General features: G+C 44.4%; 1 protein-coding gene across 1 annotated transcript in view; it reads right to left on the bottom strand.

The window, feature by feature from the left end:
- LOC122935219 (rho-associated protein kinase 2-like) overlaps nt 1–25,836 on the bottom strand; it is a 101,083-nt gene that overhangs the window by 40,106 nt on the left and 35,141 nt on the right. The window contains exons 2-4 of the mRNA XM_044290984.1: nt 3,059–3,140; nt 2,348–2,448; nt 1,140–1,277 (exon numbers count right to left, since the gene is read on the bottom strand). Coding sequence (XP_044146919.1) covers nt 1,140–1,277; nt 2,348–2,448; nt 3,059–3,140 — 321 coding nt within the window. The remainder of the gene's footprint in view (nt 1–1,139; nt 1,278–2,347; nt 2,449–3,058; nt 3,141–25,836) is intronic.

Below are 25,836 nucleotides of genomic sequence, written 5' to 3'. Positions count from 1 at the left end.
TCTAACTTATGAAAGGTATTTGGAAATGTATTTATAATGAAGTAACATTTAAGTATATTCATTTTCTTAATTCCTGGAGAGCCCCTTTAACTGCCCATTGCTGACAGCAGCTTTCTCCCCTCTTCCCGTTCAGAAATTGAGTAGTCATATGTATGAAGCATGAGGAAAGATGGCTGACAGCCAAATGAATGCTGGACTGACAACTACCTAATAGGTTTGTCAAGCCGTATTGGCCAGGGACTCTAACATGCTGGGATTGTCCAAAGCGAAGGAACCCCTTTAATCCAGATTCACATGCGATTCTGGGTCACTGGAAAGCAGAGCGACATTCGTTTTTATAAGAATGGGTCATACTGGTTTTCACAATGAATTTAACCCATGTGACCACTGAAAGGACTACATAGCGATTCTCCAGTACAGAGAATTACCCCATGAGTCATCCAGCTGATCACCGACGCTGGCTTTATTTACACAATGCGCCAGCATGTTAAGACAACCTCTTAAAGAGGACCCGTCATGTTAAAAGTGCATAATGTTATAGAGCTAGAGGAGCTAAGCAGACCGATATATCATTTTGCAGGAAAAGGTTCAGTACAACTTGTAATTTAGTAATTAAAATACTGCTCATTCTGGGAGTCCAGTGGGCGGTTCTATCAATGACTGACTAAGGACCACCCACTGGACTCCTAAGCCAGAATGAGCAGGAATTTAACTGAATAATATACCAGTATATTAGAGTATATAGTAGTATATTAGAACTTTTTCGATAAAACTATATAACTTGGATTTAAATTCCAATTCTTAGGAGTCCAGTGGGTGGTCCTCACAGCCAATCACCGATAGAACCGCCCACTGGAGTCCTAAGCCCAGAATAAGAAGGAATTCAAATGAATAAATTAAAAGTTTTACTGAATCTTTTCCCACAAACTATATACATGCTGCCTGCAGATTGTTCTGCATTCTCATGGTGACAGACCTTTACAGAACTATTGGCATCAGCTGTTAATTCTAAGACCTAAAACCCCCAACAAATGGCAGAAATCAAATTAATTAAAAGAAATAGAGAAAAGCAAAAGAGAAATAATAAGATAAGATAAAAAAATAAAAATAAGTAAAATAAAATAAAAGTGTGAAATTACCTGAACTACCCACGGGCTGTTTGCAAAGGCCATGATATCCCTTTCTTCCCAAAAAAAGGCAGAGTCTGATCTTTTTATCATTTCAAATTTACTTAACAGTTTCATTGCATAAACCTTTTGCGTACTTTTGTGGCGAACCTATAAAAGATTAAAAAGAAAACAGAAATCAAAACCCATCTCCAATTATTGACACAAAGAAATTATATATGTAATACATCTATATAGGTGATGGATCCTTTGTACTGACATCCACTAGGCGCACATAAACCATAGGACCTGTTCACGATTACGTATTACTTATGAGCAGATCCTGGAAGCTTCAAATGCTTCTGAAAATACTAATATCTGTGGGGCCTGAGCTGGTCCAGACTGCGAGGAAACAAAGATCCAACAGGCAGGGCTAAAGGGATTGTACCATGAGTAATGTAAAAAATTACGAGATATCACACAGTACATGACGGTCTCTTTCTAAAAAATGTAGAACCAGCCCTGTACCTCACATGGATCCAGAGATCTCCCCATTCATTGCTCAAATTGCTCTGCTTACATTTATTTCAATCTGCAAATCAGGGGCGAGTCATCGCTGCTACAGCTGGTGGCAGTTGAAGGATGGAACGGAGCATGTGCTTCCATCTCAGTGGGCAGGACAAAGAATTTAGAAAAAGAACAAACAGCAGGTGGCGCTACACAGATAGATTTCAGTGAATATATATTTTTTTTACCCTGCACCCCTTTATCTCCACCCAGTATTAAAACCTACACATATTAGGGGCTGTTCACATGTTGGCTTTCTTTTGCCACCATGCCAAAAAGCCGCCGGGTAGACGAGAAGGGTCTCTCGCCCATTGTTTTCAGAAAGTGGTGGCGATGCCATTCATGCAGCGGCAGTTTATGGCCACGACGTGTTCTTTCTTGGCATAGTCACATACTATGGCAGCCCACTGAAGGTAACGGGAAGCTTATTTCACGCAGCTCCCCAACGGCTCCTTGGTGCGGAATCTGTGGCAGATTCTGTCTGAAAAAGCCCAGAGCCTCAATGGTCGGGGCAGACGAAATCACATAATGCCAAATGGGACACAACACTACATCACATCCGATAAATTCAGTAGGGGTGTATTGTGTGTAAATGGCACAACACAAACATAAATGAGACGGCCGTCATTTAAAGGTATTCTCATTGAGTTCAGACAATGGATACCATTTCTTACCAGTTGGACTTCACCAAAGGCCCCTCGTCCAATGACTTTTACTATGTCATAATCTTCTGCTTTCATCTGTAGTTGTCGCACATCGCTGACAACTTTTTCATCTTTAAAAAAAATAAAAATAATGCAAATCTTATACTTAATTTAAAAAAAATACCAGTCATACAACAAGATGGTCTACAACAGAACTTCTACCTAATATTTAAAAAAAAAAAATTAAAATTAAAAATCACCTGTTCTACTCTGAAAACTCTGCTCTTCATTAGAGGAGTTCACCAGGAATGACTTAAAATGGCCACCAGCAACCTGTCCTAGAATGTGAGCAGGACTGGTTGCCTGCACTTGCAGAGCTGCCTAGGAAGGTGAGGGGTCGGGGTCTCAATACACACTACGCTCTGGCACCTGCATCTACTACACATGGGTGAGGGTTCCTATCAGGCTGCTCAGCCATGATGGCATATGGTAGGCAGGATCACGTCATTACCATCTATTGTAGAGCAGTGTAGTGTGTAACGAAGCCCTGAGCCCTCATCTGCGTTGGATGCTGGTGGCATCTGACGTGGGTCAGGTCCGGCACTATGTTGTGGCTTCTGAATATATTGGCATCCCATGATACAGATATGAACCGTGTCTTAGGAATTATATGAAAATTATATAAAAAAAATAATAATAATTAGAAATAGAAGCCACTATGATTAATACATGAACTCTTACATCTATTTAGGAAGTTGTCAATGTTCTTGTTCTTTCGTAGTGCAGGGAAGTCGAGGTCAAGAACCAGTGAGTTGAGTCCATCCTAGAAATAAAAAAAAAAGACCAGTTACTATGATGATAAATGACATATATATAGCCGACAATACAACAAACATTTGTCAAAAAATTAACAGAAAGTGATTGTTATGAATTACAGTCCAGGGCCATGGTCCAACAGTTATGAAACTAGTGCTGACGCTTCGTGATAACCTGGTCATAAATGTGCAGTAACAGTCAAACACTTTCATGCAAACATAGACAAGTCCTTCAAGTTCAAACTTTGGTCCATAGACAACCAAAGTGATCAGGTAAGGTGTCAATGAAACACTCGATTTTGCTTATATATTTCTCCTTTTTTTCCTATTTTCTCAACCATAAATTCTTAACTAAACCCCAAGAAAACTATGTAAAAGATTTGGATTAGGCAGGGTAACTAGGAGGTAAGAGGCATGCCTGTCAGCAGAGCGCTGACTGATTCCAAGTGGCAACTCTGAGAATTCAATATGTAGGTCCTCTGGGGATTCGCTCTGGTAGTTAGGATTACCGGGTGCAGCACAGAGGCAAAGTACAAGTTCTTGGTTCAGTGTTTATTCACACGTGAAAGCAAAAAACAAAAACGCAAGTTCACACACATGAAAAGTTCATATACAAAACAGTCAACTTTGCTCCTGGGTGTTAGGGTACTTTCACACTAGCGTTTTTGTTTTCCCGTATTGAGTTCTGCCACAGGAGCTCAATACCGGAAAAAAACTGATCAGTTTTATCCTAATGCATTCAGAATGGAGAGCAATCCATTCAGGATGCATCAGTTCAGTCCCCCTTACGTTTTTTGGACAGAGAAAATACCGCAGCATGCTGCAGTTTTCTCTCCGGCCCAAAATACCGAACACTTGCCGGAATGCCAGATCAGTCATTCATTGTTCCAGCAAAACTGATCCAGCTTTCCAGTCTGTGCATCCGCAGACCTTTAAAAATGCAAAAAAAAAATTAATACCAGATCAGTTTTTTCCAGATGATACCGGAGAGACAGATCCGGTATTTCAATGTATTTGTTGGACAGATCCGCAACCGGATCCGTCTGACAAATGCCATCAGTTTGCGTCTGGATTTCTGGATCCGGCAGGCAGTTCCAGCGACGGAACTGCCTGCCAGAATACTCTGCTGCAAGTGTGAAAAGTACCCTTACTTCACACCCTGTTGGAAGTTCTGCTATGTCAAGTCCACAGGCAGGCGTTAGGCGGCTTGTTCGCCCTCACTGGGGTCTGAGCCCTTCAGCCCAGCTCAAGCCACAGATCCCAACACAGCCCTCAGATCACAGCACACAGACCTACTGAGCTCCACTGTCAGACGGAGGCGATCCTCCCTACCTGGCAGTGCTGGCTGGTTTTTATGCCTGGCAAAACCCAGCCTGGAACATGGGGAGTAGTCACCCACCCAGCACTTTGACTACTCCCAGTAAGAGGCGTCCCGGATCAGCTATTACAGCCATACTAAATATCAAGGTGTCAAACAGCAACTGCTGCTGACACATAAAAAACGTTTCTTACTCCTCGGTGACACGTACCCATCATCCACGATGATTCCTTGTACCTTCTTACAGTCCATACTGTAGCAAAGGCAGTAGTTACTAAATGTTATCCACAGATAAAATAGTGCGCGGAGGTGAACATAAGCTTAAAGGGGTATTTCCATCTCAGACAATGGGGGCATATTGCTAGGGTATGCCCCCATTATCTGATAGGTGCGGGTGCCACCTCTGGGATCTGCACCTACACCCAGAACGGAGCAAGGAAGGTGGTGGCTGGAGGACCCAAGGTTTCCCGAGGACCGGCCACCCATAAGCGCTGCTCCCCATAGAAATGTATGGGAGCACACCACACTTGCGTGGCCACCGCTCCCATTCATTTCTATGGGGCAGACGGAAATAGCAGAGCCAGTGCCCCATAGAAATGAATGGAGGGCGGCGGCGGAGGGCACCCTGCACAATCTTCAGGGGTCCAGTCTCTATGTAGGTGTGGGTCCCAGGAGGTGTGACCCGCACCTATCAAGCAATGGGGGCATTTCCTAGCGATATGCCACCATTGACTGAGAAGAGAATACCTCTTTAAGGCCTCATGCACTCAATTTGTATTTTTTGTGGATCGAATATGGACCCATTGATTTCGATTGGGGCCACAAAATAATTGAACAAGACACCTGTCCGCATCCGTATATATCGGTTCCGCGGCCTCACAGAAAAGATACATGTCCTATAGGATAGGACATTTATACCGAATTTTGATAACAAAATGGTGGCATGCACACGGTAGGGATCCGTGTTTTGTGGACCTCAAAACGGATACGGTAGTGTGCATGAGGCCTAAGAGGTTTTGCAAGCTTGTGAACGGGTGGCACAAAAATTGGATCATAAAGAGATATGTGTTTGCTTCTGTAAACACAAAAAGCAGATGACACCATTGTGACCAGAACCACCGCCAGAGCATTTCACAATTCAATTTGCTCCTTGAACAAAAGCAGTATGGAGCGGTGGAGGGAAGACGGAGGAGTTTTATATAGCATGGTGCTGGTACGGAGATATGCGGGGAAGCAGGAAGCCGGCAGTCTCTTCTCCAGATGTCAGGAAACCTGCCACCAAAATGATTTCATGCTCTCCTTCCTCTGCACTATGACAGATCTGTAAACCCCGACCCTTCCTATTATCGTCCTGTTCAAACAAATGACGTGTGGGCGACTCACAGCCCAGGCCGAGCGCGCTGCTAAACACACAAACAGATCAGAGTCTACAGCCTGTGGAAAGCCATTAGTAAAGTCAGGAGGACTCAGCCGGCATGTCACGTCTATTCACTTTACTCATCACACCAACTAAAAAACGCAGCTCACGTGTGCGACACGAGTGCCCCGAAGACCTGATTTACCAAAAAGATGGTTTAGGATTAGAGCATTTATATTCCTATTAAGGCTGCAGAAAACGTAATTGTCTAGAAAGTCTACGCCAATGAGATCCCACCACGAAGTAAAGGCGCATTTACAGGCGCCGAGCAGCAGCAGATTGGTGGGAAGGAAGCGTTCAGGTGGATTAAGGGTACTTTCACAATTGCGTTGCTGGATTCCGGCAGGCAGTTCCGTATGCAAACGGATACCATTTGTAGACCGATCCGAATGCAGATCAGTCTCACAAATGCACTGCAATACCGGATCCGTCTCTCTGGTTGTCATCCGGAAAAACGGATCCGGTATTTAACTTTTTCACTTTTTTTAAAAAAGGTCTCCGCATGTACAGACTCCAAAACCGGATCCGTTTTTCCGGAACACTTGGGGCCGGATCTGGCATTAATGCATTTCAATGTAATATAATGTCGGATCCAGCATTCCGGCAAGTGTTCAGGAATTTTGGACGTAGAAAATACTGCAGCATGCTGCGGTATTTTCGCTGTCCAAAAAACGTACAGTGACTGAACTGAAGACATCCTGATGCATACTGAACGGATTGCTCTCCATTCAGAATGCATTAGTATAAAACTGAAGCGTTTATTTTCCGGTATTGAGCCCCTAGGACGAAACTCAATACCGGAAAAGTTTAACGCAAGTGTGAAAGTACCCTTAGACGGGCAGATTTTTTTTCCTGTGAACGCTCGTCCCAGACAAATTGCCCGTGTAAATATTCCGCTGATCACCCGACGAACGAGCAAAACGCGTGTTCATCAGGTGATCCTGTCGTTTGTGCAGGCAAGTCGATCATCGTTTCCGGGCAGCAGATCGTGCGGTCTACTCCCAAGAAACAGTGCAGCTGTATGAAGACGAGCAATGGCAATAGAGACCGCTCAGTCTCATACTGTAGAGGTGGTGGCTGTGTGTAAATGTAACACTTCAACTCCACTGAACGAGCAGCCGAATGTCGGGAAGGAACGCTTCCTTCCCGATAATCTGCTGCTGCTCAGCGCGTGTAAATGCACCTTTCCTTCACGACAGTCGGCTGCTCGTTCAGTGGAAGTGAAGTTTTACACTTACATGCAGCGATCACCTCTACAGTATGAGGAGGAGGGATCGCTATTGGTATTTACACGGGTAGATTGTCGGGAACAAGCGTTCGCAGGAACATTAGTTCCCGATAACCTTCCCAATAATCTGCCTGGGAGATAAGCATTGCTTGCTGACATATACCCTTTCAGTTCTACTCTACTTACAATTATGGCGGCGCCCCCAGACTGGCGGAGGGCGGCTCCCCCAGACTGGCGGAGGGCGGCTCCCCCAGACTGGCGGAGGGCGGCTCCCCCAGACTGGCGGAGGGCGGCTCCCCCAGACTGGCGGAGGGCGGCTCCCCCAGACTGGCGGAGGGCGGCTCCCCCAGACTGGCGGAGGGCGGCTCCCCCAGACTGGCGGAGGGCGGCTCCCCCAGACTGGCGGAGGGCGGCTCCCCCAGACTGGCGGAGGGCGGGGCCCCCAAAACCTAAAACCTGTTTAAAGGCACATGGGTAGTCTATGTTCTCATTTCAGGCTGCGGTTCCTCATTATGTCTGGGCCACCTATGTCATGCGTTATTGTCGTCCTTAGAGACACCGGCCAAACACTGAAAACTCCACCAGAACAGTCATCCAGATAAACAGGCCAAAGTACAAAGACAAAAAAGAGGAAGGATAACTGCGGAACACACAAGGCACAGTGACATCATCAGACAGCAACATAAAAAAGGGAACCAGAATAGACGCTTACTATTATGGACAGCGGAGGGTCCCCTGGGTGCCATGGGATTATAGATCATATAACCTTCCAATTAAATAGCTTAAACCATTAACTATAAACTAATAATAAGACACGTGGACACATAAGTGTATGGCTAAAACTAGGCCACGGCCAACTTTATTAAAGAATAGCTTACACAATAGATAACCGAATAACTTTAAAACCACAGATTAGACCAGCCATAAGCTCAGCCTAAATACCATAATCAACTCATGCACTCGCCCCTTTACAGTAAGCGACTTTATCCCACATTCTAATAAGTTTTGTATGTCACGGCCACTTTAACAGGGAGGGCAGGCGGGCAACAGCTCCCCAGATTGCGGTCCGGCAGACAGCACAAAGCCGCCGGCCACCACAATTATATACACCTCTGGCCATAAACACTCAGGACCATTAACCAATGCCCTACTGTTGCTGGGGAACCCAATCTTCCTGGCCCAGCAACAATCCCAGGATAGGACATGTAACTGGCCAATCAAGCCTCGCCTTCCCTACCCTAGATACAATGGCTATTTTTAGCCACCTTGACCATCCACTTTCGGCAGGAAAAATTCCCGCCAAAAAAAATTGCTATCTAACCTCGGATGATCATAAATCCCATGAGGATCCCTCCATATTGTCATATACAGGATCCTGACAGGGGGTGACATCAAGTGGGTGTCCTGGCTAGGGCATTCAAATACAAGGCAGGTGAAGTCTAGCCATACTTGCATAGGGGACAGCAAAAACAAGAGAGCCCCGCCACAGATAAGACGGTCATCTAGCTGGGCGTACGGTCCACGAAATAGACGGCAGTGAGTTGCAGACCACCAGATAGGAGGGGAATAAGTGTAAACACATGGACTGATAAGAGGCGGAATAATGAACCTGCTCCCCATCTGTAGAGAAGGGCCGCACACAATTTCCCGCACAGATACTCACTTACTGTCACTTTTAATTCTCCTAACACTTGGTATAACCCAGACATAGATATCAGAGGAAACATACTTCAAACAGAACAAAGACATTACCAGAAAACAAATGTGTTGGCAAATATGTTCCAGCAAAGCCATTAATCATGATGTGCTCGGCCAGAAAGGAGGATCATACGTTAAATGTATGGAAGGTCCCTTTAAATCTCATACGTACAGATAGTGCCCGTCAAGGCAGTCCTCAAGACTTTGACATGCCCTTCATACGGGCTGGAGGAATTCCAGGAATCGGGCCGCCGGTATGCTTAGTTATGTATTGAGGTCTAGGAAGGTTCTTTCTGTAGGACCATTAGAAAAGGTCAGGGCTGAGGAAGAAACGTCAGTAAGGCCTCCGCAACTAGAAGATGGGACCTGCAGATCAGATTCTGCTCCTTGTCCTTCAGGCTATGTTCACACTGCTTTTATATCTGTGTGAGCAAAACCACGGGCAGATCAGTAGGTTGATCTGCCTCTGTGAGCAGGGTGTTTCTGGCGGAGGAAGTGCCCTAAACACACCATATACCACTAGCTTTTTTTTAGCCCTTAACCACAGACTTTAATGGGGAGTGCAGCTAAAATATACTTGAAAGGAATAACATACTACTTCTCTAGGGGGAATAAAAATTGATATCAATGGGAAGCTGTTTTTGCCGTTAGGAAAGCAGATTACCACAGCAAAAAGGGGTTAAAGGGGTTGTGTCACTACAGCAAAAAAATGCATTTATTAGGTAGAGGAAGTTAATACAAGCCACTTACTAATGTATTGTATTGTGATTGTCCATATTGCAACCTTTGCTGGCTGGATTCATTTTTCCATCACATTATACACTGCTCGTGTCCATGGTTACGACCACCCGTTGATAGGATTGAATAACCCCTTTAAGGAGTTGTCTCATGAAACATATTTTACTATTTTTTTTTTAAAACCAGCCCCGAATCAGAATAGTTTTGTAATTGATGTTATATACTGCAATATATCTTTATAGCGCCACCTGCTGTTTGTACTTTTCCATAATTTTTGTCCGTCTCACTGAGCTGGTCGAACATGCTCAGTTTAAATCTTCAACTGCCACTCGCCATATGTTCTGTTAGAAGCTGTGGCAGTAACAGGGGGAGAGCTGCAGCAGGAAGGACATCCTCAGGCTAAGCCACCAATATCAGACCCCTCAGGATAAGCCACCAATATCAGACCCCTCAGGATAGGCCACCAATATCAGACCCCTCAGGATAGGCCACCAATATCAGACCCCTCAGGATAGGCCACCAATATCAGACCCCTCAGGATAGGCCACCAATATCAGACCCCTCAGGATAGGCCACCAATATCAGACCCCTCAGGATAGGCCATCAATATCAGACCCCTCAGGATAGGCCACCAATATCAGACCCCTCAGGATAGGCCACCAATATCAGACCCCTCAGGATAGGCCACCAATATCAGACCCCTCAGGATAGGCCACCAATATCAGACCCCTCAGGATAGGCCACCAATATCGGACCCCTCAGGATAGGCCACCAATATCGGACCCCTCAGGATAGGCCACCAATATCGGACCCCTCAGGATAGGCCACCAATATCAGACCCCTCAGGATAGGCCACCAATATCAGACCCCTCAGGATAGGCCACCAATATCAGACCCCTCAGGATAGGCCACCAATATCAGATCCTCAGGATAGGCCACCAATATCAGATCCTCAGAATAGGCCACCAACATCAGATCTTCAAGGTTCCAACCACTGGCACCCTCTCCAATTAGCTGTTAACCTGTAGTGATGGAACTAGACAGCTGCTTCCATTGTGTGTAGTGAATGGAGGTGCTAACTGCATCACTGCTGCCATACACTTCAGAGGGAGCAGTGCTGCAGTTTCCAGACCCATCCACTACACAACCAAGCAGCAGTAAATTTTTCTGCCGACTTCCAGATCTGATGCTATAAGGTATTAGCCAATTGGCATGGGTGCGGGGTGTCAAACTTTCATTGATCTGATGTTTATAGCTTATCCTGAGGTTTGGCCATCAATATCAAAACCCTGGACAACCCCTTTAAGTCAATGGAGGAGAAATTTGCAGACAACACCATCACAATAAGGGCTATATTCATGCTTGCCAACGCTTCCAAAGTCTGGGAAGAGCCAGCAAATCTCCTGCGCCAACGCTGTGTGGAAGGCTACATTCTTCCAGAAAGTAGATCGACAACTGTATGTGGTGAGGGATGCGGTGTCATTAGATGCAGCCCCAGCACCCATACTTTCTCTGAGGGTGAGCAACGAGTCACAAAAAGGGGTGAGACTGAGAAGAGTCACAAAAGGGTCAGGGCCTAACCGGAAAAGCAGCAGAATTTTGTTACATGGACACGCCCAAAAGAATTTCTTCAGTCTTCACTTTTCCCCTTCTAAAAGTTGGCAAGTATGGCTATCTATAGGGTTGTCCATGCTGGAGATCACCTCCACAAGCTGATACAGTTCACATTATTTTGTCCAGTACTACAATTGGGCGCTGGGGTTCAGAGCTGTTCTGTATACAGCTCCCCTGTTCACTTGCAATGACTGCCCTGCCTGTGTAATTCCCACAGCTCTACCATGATTTCTGTGAACCAAGAAGTTCTTTCAGATATTGTACCACTGCTCAAAAGACATCTTCTACAATTTGTAAAGGTTGCCATAGATTGTCTGGCTAGTCGAGGTAAGAGAACAATAAAAAAGTGTGTCTGAGGTAATACAACAATTGCTTCAGGCCAAAAACAATCTATTTGACGGGTTAGAGCTTCCTTTATGTCTGCATTTGACATTCTGTATGTCAGTTCCTTCACAGCAAAAGAAAAATAACGGGACGGATCCATCAGCTTGACTACAATGGGGTCCTTCTGGTCTCCATCTTGGACTCAGTCATTTTACTGGACACAACAGCGCAACACAGATGTGAATGAATCCTTAAAAATGTTTTATTCTGGGTTACTATTTTAAAGCATATAATGAACTTTTATGAGTTTTTGGCATGTAGAAGGAAACTGAAGAACCTGTTCTTGGTCAGACATCCACCAAATCGCATGGTGGATTGGCCAATGGCTATTTTGGCTCACACAAAAGTGAACTGAGCTAATATGATATCTACAGCAAGAAAAGAGAAGACCAAAAGACAGTTTTATAACCAGCGCTGTTCGGCCAACGCAACCACCAATGTGCAAAGAATGAAGGGCGAAGATACGTAAAGATAGGTTTGACCCCCTTCTTGAGAGGCAATACCAGACACAACCCATGGACAAGTGTGGCACTGTTTTTTTGGGGGGGAAGAAAACAGCCTTGTTTTTGAACCTAGAAATCCCCTTGAACCAAAACTTTTTGTCCAACTAGTCATAATTCTAAAACCTGGCTACCATTCACTTCCATTGCCTCATGAACCTCCAGATTTATCATTTTTGCTAAAAAAAAAAAAGTCAATGGCAAATACACAAAACGACATGTCTTTTCATTTCCAATCGTTAAACAGTCTCATTAAGCTCATTAGTTAAGCTCATCAATTTGCTTATTACATCCAGTTTAACACTTAAACTAATAGGCTTACTCACTTTCTTGGGATTTTAAGCTCCTGCACAAACCTTTTTAAGACTTTGTTTATAGGAGGAGCCAAGATGTAGACAGTGAAGTCTAAGGCTACTTTCACACTAGCGTTCGTCGGTCCGCTCGTGAGCTCCGTTTGAAGGAGCTCACGAGCGGACCCGAACGCCTCCGTCCAGCCCTGATGCAGTCTGAATGGATGCGGATCCGCTCAGACTGCATCAGTCTGGCGGCGTTCAGCCTCCGCTCCGCTCGCCTCCGCACGGACAGGCGGACAGCTGAACGCTGCTTGCAGCGTTCGGGTGTCCGCCTGGCCGTGCAGAGGCGTGCGGATCCGTTCAGACTTACAATGTAAGTCAATGGGAACGGATCCGCTTGAAGATGTCACCATATGGCTCAATCTTCAAGCGGATCCGTCCCCCATTGACTTTACATTGAAAGTCTGAACGGATCCGCGCAGGCTACTTGCGCACTTGCGAATTTTTTTAAAGTTATTAATGCAGACGGATCCGTACTGAACGGAGCCTCCGTCTGCATTAATATGATCGGATCCGTTCAGAACGGATCCGATCAAGCGCAAGTGTGAAAGTAGCCTTAAAGAAACAGACGACCATGACTACTACTTGTAATTAAAGTCCTCCTGGATAGTCAGGGCAAGTGAGAGTTCTATATAGTATGAAAGGGTGCTTCAACTTCACCCGCTTTCAACAACATGGCTATAGGACAAGCAGATCATAATTAGAGATGAGCTAATTTTATATTTTGAAATTCATTCACGCTTCGTTTGGTGGTAAAGGCAGAATTGCGTTATGGATTCCGTTACCACAGACCATAACGCAATTCTATCACGGAATGCATAACAGGATGCACTTGGAGGCATTCCAATATTCAGTTATTTATTCCATCATAATAGAAGTCTATGGGCTGCAAAATGGATCCGTCCCGTTTCCGTTATGTAGGGGAGTCCTCTCGTGCATAACTGAAACGGGAGGGATCAGTTATAGAATTGAGTTATGGTCCGTGGTAACGGAATCCATAACGCAATTCTGCTTTTACCACCAAATAAAGCGGTGATAATATGAAATTTGCTCATCTCTAATAATAATGCATGAGGACCCAACCTCAGAAGAAAATATCCCGCCTTGAAAACGCAGATAGCCCATACCTATGCAGCTGCATGCCATACGATTGCATACGTCGCCCACTGACTCCCATTATAAGCGCTCACTAATATGCAGGAGGCGCAGTGAGTGTGACGTGGCTAGCAGTGGCTGTACTCACCGCTCCCTGATCTTCTCCAGACCCGTGTTGCAGTGTCCTGACTGTGTACAGTGTAAGGACTTAGTGCACGCACTATGACCTGGCGCTGTGTGACATCAGGACAAAGTGGAAAATATCAGGGAGCGGGAGCGCATCACTCCGTCCGGAAAGGTACGTTTTTTTAGTTATTTTTAGTCTGATCTGAGGTTGTAAATGGGGGTTTGATCTAAGGTCCAATAAAAAAAAAAATATGGGAGTCTAATGAAACTGCAGTTAAAGAGGACCTTTCATCAGGAAAAAAAAAAAAAAAAAGTGTGTGCAATTCTTATACTACCTTATCGGGCTGCTGCTGCCACTGATGTCCGTAAACTATATTTATTTTTTCAAAAGGACCCCCCGTTCGCCCGCTGTGCTCCCCGTTTGTTTTGTCGCCTCATATGCAAATGAGGCAACTTGGTTATAGTAGGCGTGGTCATCTTCTTAGAAGCTTGAGCGCCCCACTCTTAGCCAGGGAGAATGAGCTCAAGTTCTCGCGAGAATCTGAGGTTGTAGACATCCGGACTGATGAACTTAAAGGGAGTCTTTCACCTAAAATGACCATTATACACCACAAACATGATGATATCCATTACATTCCCCATATTATAATCTTACCTGTCATATTGCTGTCCGTCGCCTATTCGCTCTTAAAAACAATTTTATTCCATATGCTAATCAGGTTCTGAAGGTGCCCAGGGGCGGCGTTTATGCGTCCGGTGCCCAGGCTCCACGGCGCTGTTCAAATCAAACCCCTCCCCTTTCACCCCTGTGGCCCGCCCTCGGTTCTTCAGATACCATCCTCCAGTCAATGACAAATCCGGCGCCTGCGCACTCCATTACTCACTAGGGCAGAGGCAGCAGAGCGTTTAATGCGCATGCGCCGGCCCGTACATCCCGATCTAGCTGGCGGAAGTAAACTGCCAAAATATCGGGATGTACGGGCCGGCGCATGCGCATTAAACGCTCTGCTGCCTCTGCCCTAGTGAGTAATGGAGTGCGCAGGCGCCGGATTTGTCATTGACTGGAGGATGGTATCTGAAGAACCGAGGGCGGGCCAGAGGGGTGAAAGGGGAGGGGTTTGATTTGAACAGCGCCGTGGAGCCTGGGCACCGGACGCATAAACGCCGCCCCTGGGCACCTTCAGAACCTGATTAGCATATGGAATAAAAGTGTTTTTAAGAGCGAATAGGCGACGGACAGCAATATGACAGGTAAGATTATAATATGGGGAATGTAATGGATATCATCATGTTTGTGGTGTATAATGGTCATTTTAGGTGAAAGACTCCCTTTAAGCTTCTAAAAAGATAACCACGCCCAGCAGAACTAAAAATGTCAACGCCTACTAGAACCAAGCAGGGAGCACATCGGGCAAACGGGGGGTCCTTTTGAGAGAAAAAAAACAAAACACATCAGTGGCAGCAGCTCGATAAGGTAGTATAAGAATTGCACACACTTTTTTGGGATGAAAGGTCCTCTTTAAACATCAATGACATGAAAGAAGTTGAGCTGCAATACCACACACAACTGGTGGACAGGCGTGGCACTATTTTTGGAAGAACGATCCATGTTTTTTTTTTTTTTTTTTTTTTTTGATAACCCCTTTAAAATTAAAATTAGTAACCTCTTCCCCTCATTTATAGCTTTTCTTTCTAAATACAAATAAATAAGCAAATCAGATTTTTTTAAGCTAGAAATAAAAATTAATTTTTATTTTTTTATAATTTTCTTTTTTTTTAAACCAAATCGATAGAAATTCCAGGTTTAGAGAGCTGCTATAAGCCTAAAGTTTGCCGTGTAATACTTTCGTGTATACATCCGGGCAGAATACTATGTGACTTGGCAGGAAAACTGTTCCCAGATGATTGAAAGTTTTCTTCCCTGACGTTATAAACCCCAGCTAAAGTCAAGCAGCTTAAAGAGCTACGTCAGAATTTATGGAATTATCTTCTGCTCCCCGTCTGTTATATTACACCAGGGATTTAACAGTTGTACATTTACCTCCCCACATCAAGCCATATTTAGCAAGTAAGGAAGTCGCGGTAACTCTCACTTCAGACATTCTTCACGGAAAAGGTTTAGCCTGAAACAAGGCGAGACAAATCTTAGGATCCTGATAACCAAGGAGCCTAGAAATTTGCTGGTGGCATCACCTACATTGTTGAGTTTTTCCTCTATCGATTTCTATGGCTACTAAAAAATTCTGTGAGCCTACAATAATTTGTTGGCCCCTTACCACTTATTCTTAAAGGGAACCTGTCACCTGGATTTTGGGTATAGAGCTGAGGACATGGGTTGCTAGATGGCTGCTAGCACATCCGCAATACCCAGTCCCCATAGCTCTGTGTGCTTTCATTGTGTAAAAAAACGATTTTATACATATGCAAATTAACCTGAGATGAGTCAGAGCTTGAAAAAATATGACTCTTCTCTGGTCACACAAGTAAGATATGACTCTTATGTTAATTTGCATATGTATCAAATCGTTTTTTTACACAATAAAAGCACACAGAGCTATGGGGACTGGATATTGCGGATGTGCTAGCGGCCATCTAGCAACCCATGTCCTCAGCTATATACCCAAAATCCTGGTGACAGGTTCCCTTTAAGGCAACTTTTTTTTTTACACAGTATCTTTCTTCTTGATAGTTGCCCATGCTTGGTTGGCACAAGAGAACCTTTGACCAAGACCAGACTATGCTGGCATTTGTTAAAAAGGCATATCCAATCAACTATACGGTCACCGCATCAGAAAAAAACTGCATCACCCAAAAAGCCTTGGCTTTGTAAATTATAATGTAGACCAAAGTCAACATGGAAAAGCATGTTCTGATACCGTACCAAAAGCTACCATGTTGCCCCCGCAGCCCTCTGTTTTTGTAAGAATTTCTATATGGAAGGCCCTTCTGATGAACTCCATGTTGCCAAAGTCGAAGAGGAGGCTATCTGTACACCCAACTGATCCCCTACTTAATATCTATCCAAGAGACAATGATACTGCAGAAGCCTTGCACATACAGAAGTCTTTTATGGAGACAGAACCACTTAAAATTTTTGACAAGTTTAAAAAGGCACAATCCATGTTTTTTTTCCTTTTGCTCCACCTAGCCCACAGAATCTTGAAATAATAGTCTTCTAAGACACTAGACCTTGCCTTATTATCTAGTTCCAAAAAAATGCAAACCATTTCCCTCATCGCTCCCAACAGCCATCATCTCCGACCTTGGTCTCAATATCAGATCTACAGTTTAAAGAGCCAGTCAGCATTGTCAACCCTATTAAACCAGGCATAGTTTAGGGTTGATCATGCTGCTTAAACATTTATTGTCTATAAAGGGTTAATAATGACCAAGTTATATATATTTTTTATAGCCATGTAAATTTGGTATTTGGATCACCGGGGGGGTGACCCTAGCAGTAGGAGCGCCACTAGGACAACGCCCTGCCCTCTCTGCACTTCCTCCTCCTCCTCCTCCTCTTTGAGTGACAAGGCCACACACACACCCTGTGTTCCAGCGGTACTGCTGGGGTTCAGAGGCTGCACAGTGGATGAGCTCAGAAGACTGTGCTCTCACGGGCTACTTTGGGTAGTATAACACTTAGTGAGAGACCATTGACTGCAAGACATGCCTTTAACGATGTACTAGAAGACATTTTGCCTAGTTGACTGACTTTGAGAGCATCATTGGACTAAGAGGAGCAAGACGGTAGTTTTAACTAATAGGCCGCATGTTCTGGGGTGCTGGGAGCAGGGGGCCTAGCTGTTAGGAGGTGAGGGCACACACATACTGAGAACAGGCTCCAGACCAGACAGACTACCAGTAGAGAGGCTCATTTGATCCACAAACGTACCCAAGCAGCTCCCACAGTTTTGTTGTCCACATCCAGACAAAAGTGTCACCTTCAGCTACACAGCCCTGTCTCTGGCCAGACCATTTCCAGGTGCTTAGCAGAAGAAAATTTGGTGTCACGGGGCCCATTATGTGTCCTACTATTGATAGTAAGCCACCATTGCCTTCATTTGCAGTAGTTGTAAACGAAAAACCTTGACTGCTACAGCGTATCATCTTTAGTGATGAAACCAGGTTCTGTTTGGGATCTGATGACAGTCAGGTTGGAGTATGGAAGCCTCATGGTGAGCGCTTCCATCCTGCCTTTGCTGTGGAGCGACACGCTGCTCCAGCTGCTGGTGTGATTATCTGGGGAGCCATCGCATACGACAGTGGATCGCCCCTAGTAGTTATAAGAGGGACACTAACAGCTCAGTGATATGTAAAAGACATCCAGCGGCCTCATGTGTTCCTCTCATGGCAGGGCTTCCAACTGGCATTTTTCAGCAGGATAATTCTCACCCACACACAGCAAGTGTTTCCAGGAATATCTCCTCCAGATTGCAACACTTCCTTGGCAAGGCTGGGTGCTGGATTTATTGCCAGTCTGTCATTTACGGGACCAGGTAGGATGTCCACTTTGGCAGGATCTATAGGCCCATATGTAACATCTGTGGGCAACTGTGCCGCAGGAAACCATACAGAACATGTCTGCCGTCATGCCCAACCATATCTCATCCTGTGTCCAGGCTAGAGGTGGCCCAACAGGGTTCTACAGCCTCCTTTCAATTATACAGAAATGTACCCCAAGAAACCTCTCCCTTTTCCTCTAATATTGGAATCACTTACATATATCATTATTACATTCACACATAAAACGTTCCATTCGATTCCAACAACGCCTTCTTGGTGCAGTATTTATTGTCATTTGGTACATTTTGAGGGAAAATATTTGCAATGAGGAAGCCACAAAATAATAATGTCCAATCCATCATTCTGTGACAAGTCTATTAAACAGCACCTATGGAAGCCCACGAACCGCTAAAATAAATGGATCATAGGGTCCTCACCAAGAGTCCCATCAATTGCGATGATGCTCATAACAGTCCTATCAACCAAAGCAGTCAAACCTCCTGAAACATGGGCATATTGAAATGTGCTGCAGGTACTGTCTACACAAACTTGCAAACACTAAAAGTGAAAAAACAACACCTCCATAAACTGCGGGCGCGCACAGCCGTGAATGCTGCTATTTCAGGTTTGGTCACATTCTTTCTATGGCAGATTGGTTTTAAGCCAGAACCGTCCCGGCTTATAACTGTTCCATTCAGTCAAACACTTCCTCAGGCCACTCATTATCACCCCAGGTTTCTCATTAAATCACTTGTGAGTCAATACTACCTTAGTCTAAGACGTCAAGTAACCCCAGGACAGGAGGAAAGGTTCACGTTAATCCTTTTTATTCCAGACTTTTACTTATTTGCTCTGTGAACGTAGAGTTCATAAATCAAGAAACAAAAAATCTTTCCTTGTAGCCCGGCTCCAAAAACCACCAACATTGCAGGATTAACACTTAGTTTGCCCAGCCTTCTCCTAATGTGAAGAAACTTTTACGTTACAGTGTACTAGTGTATATCTCCTTGTGTATCTCTAGTTTATATCAGCTTGTGCATCTTTCAGCCATGTAGGGATTTATGGGGTTGTTCCCTGATTAACTTTTACATTTTCCTGATGGATCACACAAAATGGAACTTACCAACTGGAATCACTTTAAAAATGCTCCAGTGTGTGAATTTCGCCATCATATGCCTTTCATGACGCCTCCAGGTGTTCTTCTGGTTGCCTTTGAGAATGTCCACCTAATCTGTCCAGTTCTGGTGGACACACTTCTCTAAATGTTTGTGGAGTGATTGCTGATTGTGGACGTTCTGAGAGGGAACCAAAAGAACACCAAGGGACATCACGAGACAGCATGTAACAGAAACTTATGTGTTGTGTGATATTTCATTGTGGGACAACCCTTTAAAGGCCTTGAGTGCATGCAACTTTACAAGGGCTGGGAAATTTATGGTACAATTAACATTCTTTACTTTTATTATAGAGTTTGGTTAAAAAAAAATGCACATTCATTAAGTTCAACCAGGGCAACTTTTTGGTGCGTGTTGGAGATTTCCACTTTCTTAACCCACGTTGCTCTCAGTCAAATCAGTGGAACTACTGTATATGCTGATGTCATCTAATGACATGTTTCAATAACGTATGCTGAAAAGATACCCATCTAATAGTGTGTTGGACCACTATTGGTCTTCAGAATCACAGCAATTAAGGTGGCATAGATTCCATTAGGTGTTTAAAGAGTCTCTCCCAGATTTTCATATTGATGGCCTATATTTAGGACAGGTCATCGACATGAGATTGGCAGAGGGTCTGACTCCCAATACCCCCGTGATCAGCTATATGAAGAGGACATGGCACTCCATGAATACTTAGGCTGCTCAATAAGGCCTGTAATCCAGAAATCAGGCTCCATGCGAGCGTGATCCTCTGTTCTGGACACTGCTCGTTTAGCAAGAGCGCACAACATTATGAATTATGAAGCCATGTGTATGTGCATGACCTTACGGCTACAGAATCATAGTGACATTGTTTCTGACAATTGCCTACTTGTTAGTATGGAAGGAGCGATCGCTAATGCCACCACTTGTCCCCATACAGAATCATTATTTACCGGCAACAGACTGCAATGAGATGCACGATTATCTGCTGGTGTAATACAGCCTTCAAAGAAGCCCTAATGTCCAAACTATTACGCCACCATGGCAGCTTTTGAAACTGGTCCCTGCTGGTCTAGCACCGATAACCATGCCTTGTTCCAAGTTGCTCACGTTTCCCCTTGTAATGTGGGTTCAAACAAACCGATCCATGGAAAATTAGCTCACTTTATTTTATGCTGCACTATGGGGTCAAGTGCCTAATTTTCATAAGGGATGCTCCAATTATGGAAGTGTAAGTGGTCATTCAGTGTACACATCCGAAAAGAAAATATTCTATTTCAAAGAAATCGACAACTTCGCAAGTGCCGATGAAAGTATTCATGCATCATAAAAAATTACCTATATTACGGTTTTTCACGCACTTTTAAAAATTATACCTAAAGCAGCCAACCCCTTTAAGGTTGCTTCAGTGGTGTCTAGGATTGAGGGTTTTCCCAGAATAAGTATTTCTTCCACCGGATAGGTGAAGAGAAAAGGGTTGCTGCATCTCCAAATTAATGAATGGAGTGCCGGTGGCGCATGCAAACTACTGCTCCATTTCAAGTCTATGGGACTAACAAAGATAACAGAGTATCTGTCAGTCCTACAAACGTTAATAGGGCAGCACTGCGCATGTGCAAACAAAGCTCCATTCAGGCGGTGGACATAGGACCCCTGCTCTTAAAAATGAATGAGACTTGAGGGTGCAAAAGTAACAAAAGTAAAAAGAAGAACTAAAACAATCCATCTAAATATTGAGCAGCACCAAGTTTTGTAGAGCTCTGGATAACTGTGGCATTCATGGTAGAAGCAGATATTTATTGGACTCTGGCGGTAGAGGTCTCCTGGGGGAACGGATTACTAAAATAATCCATTGATTGCGCAACGCACAGGCTGAACGTAACGTATGAGTACAGGGAACAGAGAGTCCCGCTTCTCCTGATATAGGAACGCGTTATTATAAACATGTGGGCAGACAATCTGCAGAGTCTACCTGAGGCAATCGTGGCACATTGCACCACAGCAAGCGGCAGGTTTTCGTAAGAGACTAGTTTATTTGACGCGTCACCACAAGCTGCTAAGAAAAAGCCTTTCACGGAGGAAAGTCTCAAAGCTTCAAGACAAGAGATGCCTGTACAGACACACAACAGTAACGTGACTGAGAGAAAACAGGCCCCGCACCTCCCTCCCCAGGAGACTCTTTAGTGCTCTTACTTCTACAAAACCCTCTAGGCCACTTAGGAAATTAACCCCTCATAGGTTACCACATCTGAAATGTAAAAATGTGCACTGCCGATAAGGTAAAGACTCTAAAACCAGTCAGATCCACTAATCTACAGCTTTATATAATATTCCAATAGATTTGAACAAAATCTCTTCAGGCTCTGTGTCTCAGGGTGCATAATAAAACTGATATGTGATAAAAGTGAACATGTAGTATGTCTCCTAGCAAAAAATGTGGTTTCTTTAAGATGTTTTTGAGTATTTGCCACATCTCAAAATAAGTTTGGTGAAAAATGAGAAGATCTCACCACCAGACTCAGGACCTACACAAAACTTGTTTTATTCCATCTAGGACCATATGTTTTGTGGGCTTTTTTCTTATTTATCTTTCAGTTGTACCCCTGACTTTATTCTCATCTTTTAGCCTAGTTTAAAAAGTAGTCAAGATACAGCAGCCATTGCGGCCAGTTATGGAGCTAATACTTTGCCACAGAGTCACCTAGGCTTCTTCAAAACACATGGCCCCTGCCGTCTCCTCAAGTTTTTGAAAATCAACCCGTTTAGGGTACTTTCACACTTGCGTTGCTTGATTCCGGCAGGCAGTTCCGTTGCCTGAACTGACTGCCTGATCAGGCAAACGGATGTCATTTTTTCTGACTGATCAGGCATTTTTCAGACTGATCAGGATCCTGATCAGTCAGAAAGATGCCTGATCAGTCAGAAAAATGCATTGCAATACCGGATCCGTTTTTCCGTTGTCATCAGGCAAAACGGATCGTTTTTTTGGTTTTTTTTTTCTTCATTTTTAAAGGTCTGCGCATGCGCAGACCGGAAGGACGGATCCGGCATTCCGGTATTTTGAATGCCGGATCCGGCACTAATACATTCCTATGGAAAGAAATGCCGGATCCGGCATTCAGGCAAGTCTTCAGTTTTTTCGCCGGAGATAAAACCGTAGCATGCTACGGTTTTCTCTTTTGCCTGATCAGTCAAAATGACTGAACTGAAGACATCCTGATGCAAACTGAACGGATTACTCTCCATTCAGAATGCATGGGGATATGCCTGATCAGTTATTTTCCGGTATAGAGCCCCTGTGACGGAACTCTATGCCGGAAAAGAAAAACGCTAGTGTGAAATTACCCTTACATAGAATTTAAAGCACAGTCTGATCTACAGGAGACATCTGTACAAGACTTAGGTTTCCTAGAAAACTCAACTAATCTCCATTCAATAATAAATATTTGCGAGCCTGAAGATAAAGGAAGTGGAGACACTGAAGGGTCAGTGACAGGAGAGGACTTTGAGTAAATATCAAGTCCCTTCATTAGTGGCAGCAGAGCGTAGAGGCCTATACATTAACCACACATTAGCCAGGACTAACAAACCTCTAAGCATGCCTATAAAATCTGCTATAAACTTTGGAGCCCATTTCATGTTTACATTGCAGGGACAGCTGGAATGTCTCTCTTGGGTGCTCTCAGGCTGCAGGACACTAGGCCGGAAGTCTTCTAGTGACCTGAAACTGGGAATGCAGCTGACTATAGAGCTCCCAGTCTTTAACTTGTCACTCTCAAAATGCTAGGAATGATAGGAATTCATCCCATGCTGGGACAGACCCGTCCAGGCTTCTCCTGTGCGGCAAGACATTTGACGTAGTGTTCGCTTATGGACGTCACAATAATCGGCCAGATAATCCATCTTATAAGAAATTAAAGTCTTCAAAAACAAAATCGGGCCCTCGAAGAAAGCGCTACAGATCTAGCAACTAATACTTTATTCAGGAAACTATATTTTTTGTCCGAGTACGCAATGGACTACCCATGCACTGCACTCACAGAACCCACGTACTGGACTCAAAGAAGCAAGTGGTGCTACTCACGGTGTTGAGGTTATTAACTCAGCATATCCTATGTTGCGCTATGTCTCACAGAACATGGACCTGGAGGCCACGGTCTCCAGTAGTCACCAGATCCATGAAGTACACAGACATACTGTATGGATATCACTGTGGCGTTATAATTTTAATAGGGATGAGGCACTAAACTAGTTATTTTTCTCTGTTTTGAGTGCTATCTGCAGTTAATTTCTATAATTTGAGAAGTCTTAGGCAAATCCTGAGAAACTTCACAGCAGGCCAAGGAGGAGTGATAGAAGTAGTCAAAGGGTAATTCTGGTTATGTGAAGATATCCCTTATCCTGTTGATAAGGGATAACTATTAGATCTGTGGGGGGGGGGGGGGGGTCTTCACACTGGGACTCCCACCAATCACAAGAACCTAAGCCACTCAGGCACGCACCTAGCCACTCCATTTACTTCTATGGAAGTTACAGAGATAGCCGCTCCCATCATTTCTATGGCTATGTGAATGCCGACTGGCTCCCCAGCTTTTGGGGAGCTCCATGGGGTACGGGGTCCTCGTTCTCATGATCAGTATCATCGAGCTAATAGTTATCCTCTATTCTGTGGACAGGGGATAACTTCACATAACTGGAATACCACATTAAAAGGTGTCCATACACCTCCAATAGCTGTTGGTCGAATGCTCATTTGGCTGATGGCCATCTCTCCCGACTCCCCCATACACATACATACTAGGTTCACCAAGCGTGTATGTTTTTTTTCAGTGGGGACAGAGGAGAAAAACCCTGTGAGCACCTCTAGAGGTGGCTTGTCTCCCAGGAGAACAAAAGGATCAGGTGCTGAAATTCAACGCCCCCAGTTCCTCTCATAAAGATAAGATTGTGGGCTGGTTGAGCCAAAAACATTAAGTTTGGGTGACAATACTCTAAAGTGTATGAAGAATTTTCCAAGGGTATTTCCATCCCAGACATTAATAGCATATCACTAGGATATGCCATCAAATGTCAGATGGGGAAGTGTCCCAGAGGTGGGCCACTGCAGAATGGGCCACCCATTAGTGTAGGAAGAGCAGTTGTGCATGCAAGGCCACCCGCTATTCACAAGCTATGAGGGTGCCAAAAACAGCAGAGAGCTGGCTGGAGTCCCATGGCGGTGAATGGAGAAACGGACGTCCATGCGTGGTGTGCTCTTCATTCCCCCCAATCGGCTATTTTGGAGACGCTCGTAGAAGTAAATTCTGCTACGTGCTCTCATTCACTTCAGGGTGCCCTTTCTGGAATTCGGAACAGGTCTCAGAAGTGGGCTAGCAATATGCAATGAAGGTCTGAGATGAGACAACCTCTGTGCGAGACCAAATGGAGAGAAAGAAGAAGAAACTAGGGATTAAGAGAAAAGGGGATTGCGTTCTTGACAGTGAGAGGTGGTGGAAAAGACGTGGCAATGGTATTAATGATGGAGGTAAGAGCAGTGAGGCGTAGTCAGCAGCCCCTGCCTGAAATATCGCTCAAGTGTACTGTCTGTACTTTAGTGTGGAATCCTCGAAGAAAAACAGCATCTACGGTAATTCACTGTGTGCACACCGCCCTATACAGCCAACATTTACTACCATATCCATATACCTACAGAAAATATACATCAAGCCTTCCATTTGTCAAATACCACAAACCTCATCTTCAAAGAAAGTGTAAAAACAAATGACAAGGGGACGGGGGGAACCAAATATGCGAAAATAAAAATCCTTCTGTCAGTCCATTCAGATCCATGGGAAAAATGTGAGCAATCCTCCAGGGTGTCATTGAGAGTAAGAGGAAATATTTCAATTTATTACCAACAAGGCGAGGAACCGGCTGCACTTTAAGGTTCATAAATACAAGATTTATTATAGGGTGGCTCAACCACAAAAACGCCATCGAGTAACAGGCAATCTCACTGCAGACAAGAAAGTATTGCAGCTTTGGAAGTGAATGGAGAAGAGAATATGATGCAAGCTAAAGATGAGGTGTCACCTCTCCTGACATGTTTTAGGAACTACTTGTATCCCCAAATGTAATAACAATTCTGGAGCCTCTATTCTTTTGACTATTTGTTTTGCCATTCCCCTACTATTCCTCTTACACACTTTTGTCAAAATTGTCAACTGGGTGTTAGCAGTTGGGGGAAGGGGGGGGGGGGTCCCTGACCAATCTAGGTTATCACTGAGAGGCTAGTGTCAGACTGTTAAGGGACACACCGCCAACTGACAACAACCAGTTGGCAATTTAATCGTAAAATTCTAGTAGTAATAACAGAGTTATATATGCTCCAGATTCGTTAAGGCATGGGGAATAAAATGACTTAAAAACAGACACATCAGGAGAGGTGACAGGTCCTCATTAACTGTTGGAAAAAAAAAATATAGTAATCTTCACCTGCTCTCCGTGTTCGGTGGTCTTTGCGGCCAGTCATGAAAACTTCTGGATGGACGGGCTCATGTGCGTCACTTCAGCCAATGACAGGCTTCAGTGGTGATGTGCCCCATCACT

Source organism: Bufo gargarizans, chromosome 4, assembly GCF_014858855.1.
Source record: "Bufo gargarizans isolate SCDJY-AF-19 chromosome 4, ASM1485885v1, whole genome shotgun sequence".
NCBI classification, from domain to species: Eukaryota; Metazoa; Chordata; class Amphibia; order Anura; family Bufonidae; genus Bufo; species Bufo gargarizans.
This window is presented reverse-complemented; position numbering and strand designations above follow the sequence as displayed.